Genomic DNA, 13,857 nt, shown 5'->3' with positions numbered 1-13,857 from the left:
TTGTTTTGGGAGTTTAGGATTGACCTTGACGAAGGGAATCTTAGATAGACCGTGGGATTAAGTAATATGGAATTGGATTTGATCTAATTTGTACCTAGGATAGACATCTTCCTAGAGGCTCCGCATAATCAAATTTGAGTGAAATTGGATTAAATTACGCCTTATATAATTGTGTGAGAGATTACATAATTACTTGAGGTAGAGTTATAAGTGGACCAACAAGCACTTTTAACTACTAATACTCTAGATTAACTAATTAAGTATAATTAATCTAGTGGGGATAAAATCTAAGGATCAACAATGGATTAGTGGCTCTAGGTTGTTCTTTTTGTCTTTTGCAATTCTTAATTGGTAACTCTCACTTGTTTAATTTCAAGTTTATTTTACTTAATTCAAATTCAATCTTGATTTTCTCAACTTAAACGAAAAAAGAATTTTTATTGCCTAATTACTGATTAACTAAGTTTTCTGTGAGATCAACCTTGATTTGCCGCTATCTAATTTTACAGCCCGTAGGCGTCTTTTGATATTTGGTAGCATCACTCTCTTTTATTTTTTTCCTATTGAACTGCCCTCACGATTGCATTTTTCATAGGAAACATTTCCAATTGAAATGAGTAGATGCAATTTTTTCTAACACAACAAAGTTTCTTTCCTTGTTATTCCCCCACCCGGAGAAGCACTTCTTGAAGGAAAAAATGGTGAAGCATTTTTCTTTTGTTGAAGTGTCTGTGTTTCTGCGCTTCCTGGCCCTGCATTTGGAATTATTGTTATTGTTAGTGCTAGTACTAGTACTACTACTACTACTACTACTACTAACTACTACCACCACTGCTGCTGCTGCTGCTGCTGACCCATCGCCCTTTTGGTTTCCTTTTCATTTATGGTTGCAGTCCTGCAAGATGGCAAAGGGCTTGATATGGGCTACAGCAGAGGATTTGGCCCGAAATAGAGGAAAGGTTCTCTCATTGTATCGCCAAATACTGAGAAGCCTTAACTCTCCAAAGTTACCACTTAATTTAGCTGCAAGAATGGCTAAGAAGGCAGAGGTACGTGCCATTTTTTTGCTGGGTTCTGAGGAACGGTCAGTGCACAACATTGTTGACCTCATTGATGCTGCAGAATACTCTCTTTCCCTTTTAAGAAAAGGTGAAATCCCTAAGCACATTCAATGAGCCAACTGATTTACTTCTCAGAATAGTGTTTTCAAATCTTTCTCTCCTTTTTCTATTTGAGTTCATTCCTGAAGTGTCAGTTGTAATGGATATTATTCTTTTGGTACTGGACCTAAAATGGAGTGGTGGTCTTTTATCTTTCATAGAATATTATTCACTATGAGGTGAATTTGTTCAAAAGGTTGCATGTAGTGAGTTGCCAATGTGGGCCATCTGTTAATGTCATTTAGTTTCTTTGGATTACTGTTGATTGTGTTAGTGTTTGATAGGAATGCAAACTTACTGTTAGATATCATTTCATATTGTACCAAAACCCATCTGTATTTTACTCCCATTAAAAATAATAAACGTAGCATAGTTGCTTGACACATTTTAATTTAACAAATTTGTCTCTGTTTCAAAGGTACAAAAATATATAGATTTTTCTCTAGATATCTGATGTTTCAGATTGCAGACCTATCTTTTACATGAAGAATTGGCCTCCACAATCCTGTCCATATCTGTAATATTATTCTAAGAATGATTGGTTGTGCAGGTCATTTCCATTATGTCTGCGTCGGAACATATATCTGAGAAAGACATCTTAGTTAAATGATTGAGATACTTGTTATATAGAATCAAAGGACGTTCCAGTTTCTGGATGCATAATTCTCTTGGGTTTATGAAGGAATAGAATAGCAAGTATGTGCCATTCCATTGATTGGGTGTATTAATGAGGGAAGGGAGAACCTCCTTTACCATTGTTTGCAAGTTGCAGTAAAATGGATGGAATGTAATGGCTTATAAACTTGTTTTTGATGAAATGAACCGCAGTGTGCTTGTGGGAAAATAGATTGCATCCCTTAATGCGATGTTATGTAGAAAAGTGTTTTCTAGAAAGGAAATGAGAAATACATCTATCCCTTTTCCTTTCTAGGTGCATTTCCCATTTCCTTTCTAGAAAACATTTTCCAATGTACCAAACGTTGCCTAAGGTGGCTTTACCGTGCAATTGCATTTTTACGATCATCTGTTGCTTATAAGACACTGGCATGGAAGAAAATGACTCTTGCGAAGTTTAGTAATTTCATTTGGGGAACGTATTCTTACATGCACTTGCATTGGTCAGTTGATCTTACATATTTGCTTTGTTGCAAGACGTTACTTGGATCATAAAGATGCGTGTATCTAGTCTGTGCTTTCAGAATCAAATTTATTTATTGTTACTGCCTGTTAGTGTATTTCTGCATCTTGTTTGGTTGGAGGGGAGAGGAGGTAAGGAAGTGGCAAATAGCAGAAGATACTGCTAGAAGATCTTCAACGGCTTGTGCTAAAAAGGATCTTTAATGGAACAATCACAGGAAGACTAGGAAAAGAGAACTCCCATCAGAACCAATTTAATAGATCTTTGAATGCTTGTGCTGAAAAGGATGATTCTTTTAAATTTTTCTTTTTTCAAATTTTCCTTGGGGTTTCACATATGTTGAGGAATAGATCACGATTTTTCAACATGTTCAGTAACTTGTATTCCTACAGGCTACATGCCCTCTTCTCTGTTAAGATGGGTAGTTGAATGATTCCTAATTGCAATTGCAGAGTTTAGTTCCTAGTTGATGTTTGTGATTTACTTTTGTTTCTCCATCTGAAGTGGAGGACTTTCCATTTTCCATATTCAATATACTCTTCTCAACCTGAGAGCCACTTCTGGGCTTGTGCTGCTCAGTGCTCATTGCTTGTCTCTCGTGGAGAGAGCTTTTAAGTGGACATATAGTGGCATGAAAATGTGTTCCATTATCTTTTGCTGGATAATTTTAATAACTAAAATCCCACATTCGGGTTAATGGACCTCATGGGATTCTTGTGGGACAAGATATTGAGGCCATGGATAAAGCAGTTTGCATGAATTGTCATTTCTTGAGGATATGTTAAGTCATATATGCACTCTCTCTTTGGGCGACAAACAGGATTCACTTTGTTGCCTGTTGGCCATGCTTTGTTTGTTTGTTTGTTATATGGAGTGGCAATAAGGGGTCACAAGGGCCCACATTCATTATAATAACATAGTGTGCATGTCACTTTGTATCACTTTTTGAACCTCCACAAATTTGTCTTCTTTTGTTGTGCGGAGAAATCTAGTGTCCTTCAGCACTTACATTGTCCCCTTTATTATGAATCCCTTCTGCTTTTCTTGTCTTCTCTTAGGTTGCGTTTGGATACAAGGGAAGGGAAATCTTTCTTTTTCTATTATGCAAAAAAGGAGATATATAATTTCTACAATATTATCATTACTTAAAAGTATTTGTCTTTCTTTTGTATTTCGAAGATTTGAATCCTTGACTTTAATACCAAACTTCTTAATTAAAAAGAAGTTCACTAATCAAATCAATTGTGGATGGGCATACAAGTTTTTCTCCCCTTTAGTAAAGCTTACTTGATAATGTATTTATATGTGTATTCATGATTAATTTGGTCTATATTGGTGTCTACTCAAAAATTTTCATTGTTAGTATGGGAATCTTTGGGAACAATCTAGTGCACTTTGCTTCAAGAGGTTAAAAGACTAGGAGACAAGAGGGGCCTGCCTAATATTGAAGGGATAGCCTGAATTTCTTTTGAGAGAAAGGGACCACTGGGCAATAGAGATTTCTCACAAGTCAAAGCCATCATGCCAATATCAATGTGTACCATTCATGCCGTGTAACCTCTCTAAATAAAGAGCACAATATTAAAGTGTACTTGAAAAAAGTATGATTAGGGGCAAAATCATGATTAAAGATGCTCCAAATTGCCCCTCTCACCATACCCAGGGTTTTTTAATTTTGCTTTGCTACGACTTTTCATACATTAAATACATATTTACTTTATTAATTTGTGTGTGTGAGAGTTGATACACAAAACTTTAAAAGGGCAAAAAGAATGGAAAGTAAATAAAAAATGGCGCTTACAACTACCCATGCACCTATACTCGGAAAAAAAAACAGCATAAGCATGAACAGGGCCTGAGTATATAATTTTTGTGACGGTACTGTAGAACTACAGTATCAATGTTATGTTATTTTTCCAGAAAAATTTTATGTAATTGGGAGAAGGTTGGAAATGCCACAGTGAAAAAATGTTGACTGTTGACATAATGGACGTGGACTTGCATTAAAATCACAAACTTATCTTATGATGATGAAAGAAAACTAAGCAGACTGGGAAAGATGGCGCGTGGAGAAGTAGATCAAGCCCGTATGAGAGAATCCGGAGATGGCATCATAAAAATTACCAAAGATTACGATTGTAAGTATTGTTAATTAGTTTTCCCCTCAGGCCTGAAGCGTTGTTAATTAGGATTGAAGGAAAATTATTGTGAATGCCTTAAGTGACTATTGCTTTTACTTTGTGGATAATAGAGACTGGACCCAAAAAATTCGCTTAAGCATCAAGGCAATCACAATCAATGATGTTAACATTAGATTATGATTATATTTTTAACCCAATCATCTCATCAAAACACGGTCTGTCTCAACCAGGAACCAATCAATCAATCATTTTTTTTTTTTTTTTTTTTTTTGCTTTTAATGCTTAATTTCATGGATGGTAAAACTTTAGAAATAATACCAAATCCAATAAATATTTTTGGGGTAAAAGTTGGCTTTATCACTTTATTTATTTTTAAGCTCATACCTCAAATTATGTAAAGTAATCTTGAGATTCAAAATAGGTCCACACTACAATAGGATCTGTGCAGGATATGTAGTATCAACATTTTTTGACCTTATCAAACCACCAAAACTGAGTTCAGTATTTTTATAGTTGAGCTTTTTCTTTACATGGAAGACCCTTTGTCACCCTATCTATCATGACCCACTTTCAATAAAATATTATAGGTTTAATTATTTTTTTCCTCGCTCATGCTTACTATTAAGTATTACGTTGGTGATGATGCAAATTGATTAGTTCTTTTTTAATCCTTTCAGGAATAAACTAGAATTTTGGTATCTTCTCAAGTGGGGTCCATTTGCTTTGAATTTGATATGGTTTTTGTGTCTCCAGATTTGAAATATCAGTAGTTGCTTCCTCGTTTTTCTTGTCTCAACGGTCGAACCACTGTCATTATATACACATTTTGACCCAAAAACTGCTACATGTTCCCTCACTCTTGACCAAAACATAAACTAAACCAATCATATTGTCTTAGACGGCAGGTTTGTTATTAGTCTGATTCTTGAGACAAACAACACTGAATAGGACAAATCTAACTAAGAAGTTAGAGTCCGTATGTAGCATCCAACTTGTTTATTTATGTTCAATATTTTGAGATATACTGTATGAGAGTTTAATCTAATTAATTGTAGATTACCAACACAAGAGCGGCATCTTTTCCAAATTTAGGAGTATCTTTGTTGATAATAGCGCCCAGTTTCTTTCTGAAAAATTATAGGAATTTCCTTTCAACTCATCTTTCTTTAACTATACTACCTCCGGTCCTAATTATAAAACCCAGTTGATTAATTTCAGGAAATTAAGCAAAGAAGTTAAGTTAGTTATTTGTAATAAATAGGTATTGCTTTTCCTAAAATATCCTTACTAATCAACTATATTGGCTAAGATTACAATTATTAGAAGGACTATCTTGGAAAAAAATACATACATATGAGAGACAAAGTGGATTTGGGTCTTATATTTAGAACCTAAAATAAAAGTCAAACAGAATCTTATATTAAGGACCGAAGGTAGTACTATCCTTTAATTATTTTTAAAATCTAATTAAGTTTATATATATATATGTAAAAGTTGGAAATCAAACCTTTAACTACTTGCTTGGAGGATGAAAACCTATCACTTAGATTATCCTTACTTTTTTTAAAAAAATAAAATCAATTTAAACATGCACACACACAAATATATCAACATCATGTTTGAATGTAAAGCTTTTTCTAAGCGTAGAAGGTTGCATTGTCATTAAAGCAGTTATTTACAAAATAGATTGGGGTCTTATATTATACTCATGGATGTTAATTGTGCTCCTCAGTTGATGAACCAAGACATTTAACAAAAGGAAATTCAGCTTCAAATTTGATAATGAGAAGAATGGACATTGTGTATGGATAAGTGGGAATGATTGAGGCAGCCAAGTCAACTACTAGAGAGAAATCCTGTTTTGGTCACACAAAATAGAAGAGAAAGTGTTTGAAGTGATTGTGTTAGTTGAATTGGATGACCACTACGCCATGATTAAATTCATGGGTAGGTTGGTTGACAAGTGACACACACACACACTACTCTATTTTTAATATAAGATCTCATTTAACTTTTATTTTGGTCATAAATATAAGATCCCAATCTATTTTATCTCCTATATTTATGTATTTTTTCAAATTAGTCCTTATAATAATAATAGCTCTGGCCAATACACTTATTAGCGAAGATATTTTTTAAAAAAATAATATATATTTATTACAAATAACTAACTTAACTTATTTTTTTAATATATTAAATTAGTCTACTATAGAGACATTAATTCATACCTATAACAGTCTCTCATATGAATCATTATGATGCTTTAATTTGGTCTTCTTACTCCAACCTAAATCCCATGACTATGTTCCTCCTTGTCGGATCGCACATGCTTTACCTATTTATAACTCCCACCACACTTTCTCAAGCTCACATTAATTTTGACTTTTTAATTCTTTTAATTTTTTTCCTTTGATATGACAACTTAACAAAGACAAATAAACTATTACAACAGGGTTAGATTCTCTATTTCCTTCTCAAATGACAAGATAGACATGCTTATAAACTATGGAAGATGAGTGGCATTATAATTCTTGATTGAAATTTATTCATTCCCAAAACCTAAGTATAAATGTATTAATTTCATGGTGATTCTAGAATTCAACAATTTTATGTACGTGTGTATTTCGACTAGTGGTTGTGTGAAAATATACGTTAGTATTATATTATTTGAAAAAAAAAATCCCTACTCATTTTAAATATCTTCTAGACATGCCACATATAAATATTCTCAAAATTTCTCCTGAAATGAGCATATATTGAGAACTCACTCGATTATATAATAATATATGTATGGATAAACGTGACGCATGAAGCATCTATATACAATTTATTTATGATAAGATCAAATTAAAGCTTTTTTTTGGGGGGGCCTGCAGGATCAATATTTTTAATTATCCTCCTATTCTAAATATAATACTTATTTTAGTGTATAGTGTAATTTATATTGTAATATAAAATCTATTTTGTAGTATAATTTACATCATAAATGAGTTTTATATTTAGATAAAAAGGAATATTAAAATGTGAATTCTCTCCCTCTTCGAAAACCGCACTGCTAGTTTGACCTTTGTGTTCTCATTGAACTAAAATCTAAATCCCTATCAGTAATTCTCCGTTAAATTATTTTTCCTTTGCTCAATAAACTGAAAGACGTACGGATCAAATATATTTATTTACATTGAAGGATTAATAGTCAACCATAGGGCTACCCTTTTTCACACAACGGTGTATATCTTTATCCACCACTACTTAATACCCTTTCTCATTTATTTATTTGGAGACATCCCAAGAAATATTAATAATATAGAAAATAATTATTAGGGTTTGTCCTTTGTATGTGCGTGTTGTGCATGCATGCCCCTAACTACCAGTTCCAAGGCCCCATCTTGGCAATTAATAAAGATCCCATCTAGTTGACTAAAACATAAGACATATTATATTTGAAATCACTTATAAACACGTTTCATGTAAATCAATATAATATCCATACCTGAATGAATATTTCATAAATAGTAATTAAAAACCGTTTATAAGATATTTCAAACAGGTTGTAAATATCTTTGGCTTCAAATATTCACTCCATCAACTCCACACAGATGAGCACGGTCTTACTTTAATATTTGATAAGATTTTAAGTAAATTGCTATTATTTGAAATATTGCAAACTTTTATTGTTACACTGATTGTCTCATAATAAATTTATAAATTTTAAATGTATCTACTGTAACTTTTCATTTTTGGTGAAACACATACAAGTACAAGGAGGAAGAGAGACAAAAAAGGATAGAGATCACGTGCACAAATAGGGATATATTTGAATTTTCCATTATCCCTCACAATTCACAATTGGAGGAAGCAATTTTCAAAGCACATGAAGGAGTTAAGAATAATGATTCAGGAGAGGCATAAGGGATTGATTATTGGAGATTTCAAGGATGTGTGTGTGCGTATATAGTCAAGAAATCCTGCGTGGTAAGTCAAGGAAGCACATGCAAGTGATGAGGAATCCTATATAAACACGACAAAGCATGATCAATCCTCAACTCATTCATACAACGAAAAGCTGACTGTTCATTGAAAGTAATAAGCTTCCTGGTTAAATTTTGGATTCTGTTTTTTATTCTATTGAATACATAGAGCCTACCTAGTTTATCATAATTCAGTAATCTTGAGAAGATAGAAAGAAATATTGTTATAGATTTACCATTAATATTTTGATATATATGTGTCTGTGTGCGAGAGAGAGAGAGAGATATATATATATATATCCTCTTATCATAATGAATCATAACTTGGAATTTTAGTTTTGGCCTTCTAGTCTAGTTGCATAAAAACTTGAGGGAGGTTGCGCGTTTAGTTCTGCATGTAACATCTTGTGGTTAATATCTATTTTTCTAATTCAAAAGGAAAAAAAGGCATATCTTGGATTTTTTTCAAGGATGTGAAAAACCAAAAAAATAAAAAGAAGAAGAAGAAAGAAAGAATGATATAATTATGAATTTTTAATTCCTTTTTACTGCTTTAATTGGGAAAAGGTTAGCTGTTGTTAGAATTCGTGCCTTCTTATTCCTAGCGTGTACTCCACGTTTCACACCACAAACTTGTTATATTTCCATTTTTTTTAATTATTATTGTATCAATATTAAACATCACTTTCAATTTTTAACATAAAACTAGTTTCACATTAAATTTTATTTTAAATATAAAATCCTAATTCACTATATGTTTATATCATTCATATTTATCTATTGTTTAAAGTATTCTCTATATTAGTTACACATGTTAAATGTTTCATTAAATAGTAATTCTAACTAATATATATAATTAATAAGGATATTTTTAGAGATCATAACACATATTTATTATAAATAACTAATTCAACTTATTTTCTTAATCTACTCAAATTAGTCAACTAGTTCTTATATTAAGAACATAGACAAATTTTTTTTATTACAATCCATTTTTCTCAAACACACAAATATTGGGTTTAAATTCAGGACTTTCAGCCAAACATAATTAACAATGCTGTTGTTGGAATGACCTTCTACTGTTACATATTCCATTGTTGAATTGAACCATATTCAAGCATTTTAATCAAGTTCAAAACTTATGCACATTAGTTGATATGGTAAGGGGTCTCACTCTTATAAAAAGAAAAATACAAATTTAAATCCGAGAAATGCACTTATTAGGAAGGTTTTAGTCTTAACGTTCTCGATCTGATAAAAATTAGTTTCAAGTCCAGAACTGCTCAAAGATACTTCAAGTTATTTAAACTTATACTTTTTATATTACTTGAGCATATATACATTTGTTTATTAAAATATAGGAAAAGAAAACTAGAAAAGAGTAGAGGGTTGAAAAATATTTTGGCGCGCAAAGGCGTCAATATCATATCATGGGGGTAGAAATATGCCTACTTTTGAATCCACCAACATCAAAAAATGGGAAACAATTTAGTGGTCCCCCACAAGGAATGTCCATGCGGTGCAACCACCCTTTTTTCCAAAAAAAAAATCTCTAAAAACAATAGGAGAAATTACAAACAAAGACCCTTGAATATGTAAAATTATGATTTGGGATTCTAAATTTGAAAAATAGCAAATAAGGACCCAGTCTCACTTTTGCAAATATGAAATGTGGGTAAAATATCTAAAATACCCCTCAGTTAAATTGTGATTTAATCTATTAAAATTTATCATTCACCAAAATAAACTTGTTATTTTCCATAGTCAACTCGTCATTTGACATATCCTCAGTCAAGTTGTGATTTGGTGTACTGAAATTATCATTGACTAAAGTAAACTTGTCATTTCTCATGATCAACTTATCATTTGAATAAGAGGTATTTCACCTACATTTTATATTTAAAAAAGTAGAACTGGGTCCTTATTTGTTATTTTTCAAATTTAGAATCCCAAATCATAATTTTATATATTTGGGGTATTATTTGCAATTTTCCCAAACAATATATCAATTTCAATAAATTTATAGATATAGTTTTTATTACATGTCTAGACATTTCGGCCTTTTGGGTATTTAGATGTAATTTCCACCCTGCATCATCCCCTGTCTATATAATCCCTTCTGCGTTCCGTCCAATTTCTATGCGTTTGCCCCGTCTTCTTTGGCGTCGTCTTCATGTTGATGTGCAGGTAAACACCCAATCAAGCGATTGAAGAAATGAAAGATGGAGGAAGGAAGCAGGGTGCCGCGTCGCCGTGTGCGGCATGCAAGCTGCTTCGAAGAAGATGTGCTAACGACTGTGTCTTCGCTCCTTATTTCCCCGCCGATGAGCCCCACAAGTTCGCTAATGTTCACAAAGTCTTTGGAGCCAGTAATGTCAACAAAATGCTTCAGGTTTCTTCATCTCCTCCTTTTTTCTGTTTTCTTGCACTTATATCTTTCGCGAGACACACTGGTTGGTAGTGGTAATTGATTTCCACACATTGGAGCTCTGTTTCTGCAGTAAAATGTTCTGCTCTATGGTGCCCTAAAATTAATTCTACCTGAGGCATCAAATCATTGACAGTTCTATGGTACCTGTGGAAATTTCGAAGGATTCATCACTGACTTTTTGCTCTTGCTCATTCAAGTTATTTTTCTTTACCATAAACAGTTCATTTGATTTAGTTCACTGCATACTTAATTTTTAAAATCAATAATTGAAGGTGTGGAATTAGTTGCGCGAGTGAGAGGTAAACAGAGTAACTACTGGTTAGGAATATACTAGAACTATTGCTGGGCTGTTTCCAGCCCATATATTAGACTATTGTCTTTTTCTTGGGTGTGAAAAAAAACACAAACGGCGTTGCATAGTGAAGAATTTGATAATCCAAATCTAAAAAATGTTCTTGTCCTTTTGATTTGAGGGACACAATCAAGAAGCAAAATGATGCTCCAGCAAATAAAAATTTGATGCTGGCTAGGTTTTGTATATTGGACGGCTATGGCGGGCCTAGAGAAAAGATGAGGTAATAAAAGATATAAATGAAAACCAACAAGTGTTAGTCTAAGTAGAAGAGACTGTTCTGAGTTTGATCTTTGGGACGGTGTGTATGGAAAAAACACTGTTCAGAGTGGTCCTCGCTATGACGCTTAGGTGGAAGGATACTTTGGGCAAAAAAAAAAAAAAAAGAGATATAAATGAAAGCAAAATAGATAGGGAGAGGTGTGATGTGAAGTGTGAACGCACCATATAACTAATAAATGTGTTTTCAGCCTTTTCTTCTATGTCAAGGGTTACCTGAGAAAATGTCCTGTGGTAAACAATTTCAGCCCTAAGGTTGTTTCAGTTCATATCGGAATTTGCTGTGCAAGTTTACTGAAAAGCTTTAGACGATTCCATCCATCAAATATAACAACCTATACACTTATGCCTTTTGTCTAAAGTAAGAAAGTAGTCCATTCTCCTTCCGCTTCCTTTCCTTTTCATTCTCCCTGTTAACTCACTTTCTTCTGTTCTCTTTGAATAATTGCTTCTCTTTTTCTTCATGTGACATTGGGTATCACGTGAAGATTGGTTATCCTGTCAAATTCATATAGTCCTAGTCCTATATGAATAACAGCCATTTCTGTTTCCATTACAGGAGCTACCAGTGCATCAAAGAGGGGATGCAGTGAGCAGTATGGTGTATGAGGCAAATGCAAGAGTGAGAGATCCAGTGTATGGGTGTGTTGGGGCCATCTCTTCTCTTCAGCAGCAGATTGATGTGCTTCAGACCCAATTGGCCTTAGCCCAGGCTGAGGTGGTCCATCTTAGGGTTAGCCAGTCTGCTTCCCTTTCCAACCATGGGCTCAGCCCAACTAGCAGTGATTCGCCCCCACCTTCAAAGCCCGTTTTTGACATTGACTTTGTGATGGACCAATCCACATATTCTGATTCAATGTGGCCCTGCTAGTTTCGTCCCCTTTTTCCTTTATCAGAGAAGTTGATTCCCCTCATCTTCAGAGATAGATAGAGACACAATATGGATGATGTGTTTGATCTCACATATTGTGTTTTTCTCTTTTACTGAAATTGAAACAATCAATTTCTTTAGAAAGTATAAATGATTTAAATCAAGTCTTTGCTAGCATTTTAGTGGCGGTGATTACAACAGATGATGAGGAAATAGCCGTGGCGGAAGTGTTCGCCCGCTCAATTTATTTGATTTGGAAAGGTGGAAAAGGGTTCGTGGTTAGTCTATGATTAATATATAGTGTAAATATATATATGTAAGACTTAAACATGATATGAAGGTTAGAACTTAGAAGTAAACCTTACAGTGGGATTGTGGGCTTTTATGGGATTTTAGTGTTGTTTATCAAGTAATGTTATGATCTGCATGATCAAAGCAGCAAGCATTTGCCTCATGTTCAACTCTTGTTAAATTCTGCTGCTTCCTTGTAATGGTTATTGCCATCATCTTTTGATTTTCTCGTCTCCCCCCCCCCTCCCTATCCGCCTTTGTGGTTGGTGTGCCCTTGTTACCAGTGTATTCTAGTTAATCAAAGGCAAAAATATGCCATTTTGAGGTGGATGAGACAAATGCTTGGGATTATCGTGTATCAGCCTCCGTGAAACTTTTATGAAAGCGCTTCATTCTTGGACACCGATTGTTTTCGCAAAATACAGATGCATCCTTCTCGATAAATGACAACAATTCCTTCTCAAACTTGGCACAATACTCAGTCCTCACATCTAGTTCACATTAAAATCAGATACAAGAATCGCGCATGTATGCGTAAGGACAAGAATAAGAAAAGTTCATAGTGCGCACAATGTGGGTTTTTTTTTTTGGACTCATGTGGGTTTTACATACTAGTTTTGATTGGTAGGCAGTATATTCTTTAAATTTCTTAAAGCAATGTAATGATGCCATGGGGCCTCCCTTCTTTTAGGGCAATAAACCATGCATGATTTAAGATCAGCTTCAGTTTCGCTCTAATTCACAGGCATTCCAAGAGAATATACAAATCAAATGAAGCACGGAGATGTGACAGACACCATCAATCTAATTTTTCATAGTAATTTCCACAGAAATTTAAAAGGAAAAAAAAAGGAAAAGGAGAGAAAAATCAGATTACACGCAGCTTCATTAAATTATTACGCCTACACGTCCTTGGCGACAAGCTCACCGTTCAAGAACTCTCTGTAGGCAGCGACGGGCCAACTGAATCCTCTGAACACCAACCTGGTAGCGAGAGGCACGTCGATGATGATCTCCTTCTGGGTCGGTTTCTTGTCGTCCCGGATTGCAATCAGGTAGCTCCGACCAACCCACCCGATCCACCCGCGGTACAGGAACAAAATCCCGGGCGTAATGAACTCGCCCAGTGCCTCTGGTCTCCGTTCACGATCAGGGGGGCAGCCCGTCCGAGCCGCACAGAAGACCTGCTTCCCGTAGTTGTCGAACCTCCGCTTGGTCTTCTCGAT

At 34.3% G+C, this 13,857-nt stretch overlaps 1 protein-coding gene, 1 long non-coding RNA gene and 1 pseudogene across 2 annotated transcripts; 2 read left to right on the top strand and 1 right to left on the bottom strand.

Moving 5' to 3' along the window:
• Positions 1–965: 965 nt before the first annotated feature.
• LOC114740477 (uncharacterized) lies at positions 966–1,419 on the top strand. The gene is made up of 2 exons (XR_003739690.1): positions 966–1,049; positions 1,123–1,419. It is a non-coding gene; the product is annotated as an uncharacterized LOC114740477 (long non-coding RNA).
• A 9,146-nt stretch (positions 1,420–10,565) lies between these two features.
• On the top strand, positions 10,566–12,535 carry LOC114740484 (LOB domain-containing protein 4-like). Its single transcript, XM_028928639.1, has 2 exons — positions 10,566–10,799; positions 12,029–12,535. The coding sequence occupies exons 1-2, from the start codon at positions 10,623–10,625 to the stop codon at positions 12,338–12,340; spliced, it is 489 nt and encodes a 162-aa protein (XP_028784472.1). The 5' UTR covers positions 10,566–10,622; the 3' UTR covers positions 12,341–12,535.
• An 803-nt stretch (positions 12,536–13,338) lies between these two features.
• LOC114740481 (photosystem I reaction center subunit III, chloroplastic-like) lies at positions 13,339–13,854 on the bottom strand (annotated as a pseudogene).
• Between the last annotated feature and the right edge of the window lie 3 nt (positions 13,855–13,857).

This window comes from Neltuma alba, unplaced genomic scaffold (assembly GCF_004799145.2).
Source record: "Neltuma alba isolate B1F8T4 unplaced genomic scaffold, ASM479914v2 tig00003160_pilon, whole genome shotgun sequence".
Classification (NCBI taxonomy): Eukaryota; Viridiplantae; Streptophyta; class Magnoliopsida; order Fabales; family Fabaceae; genus Neltuma; species Neltuma alba.
The sequence above is the reverse complement of the archived record's forward strand: the minus strand, read 5'-3'. Positions and strand labels throughout refer to the sequence as shown.

What these genes read in the sequence shown, in the direction of transcription:
- LOC114740484 (XM_028928639.1), top strand. Translation starts at nt 10,623, where the DNA reads ATGAAAGATGGAGGAAGGAAGCAGGGTGCCGCGTCGCCGTGTGCGGCA. An exon ending in ATGTCAACAAAATGCTTCAG is followed by an intron (nt 10,800 to 12,028) that starts GTTTCTTCATCT and finishes TTTCCATTACAG; the next exon opens with GAGCTACCAGTGCATCAAAG.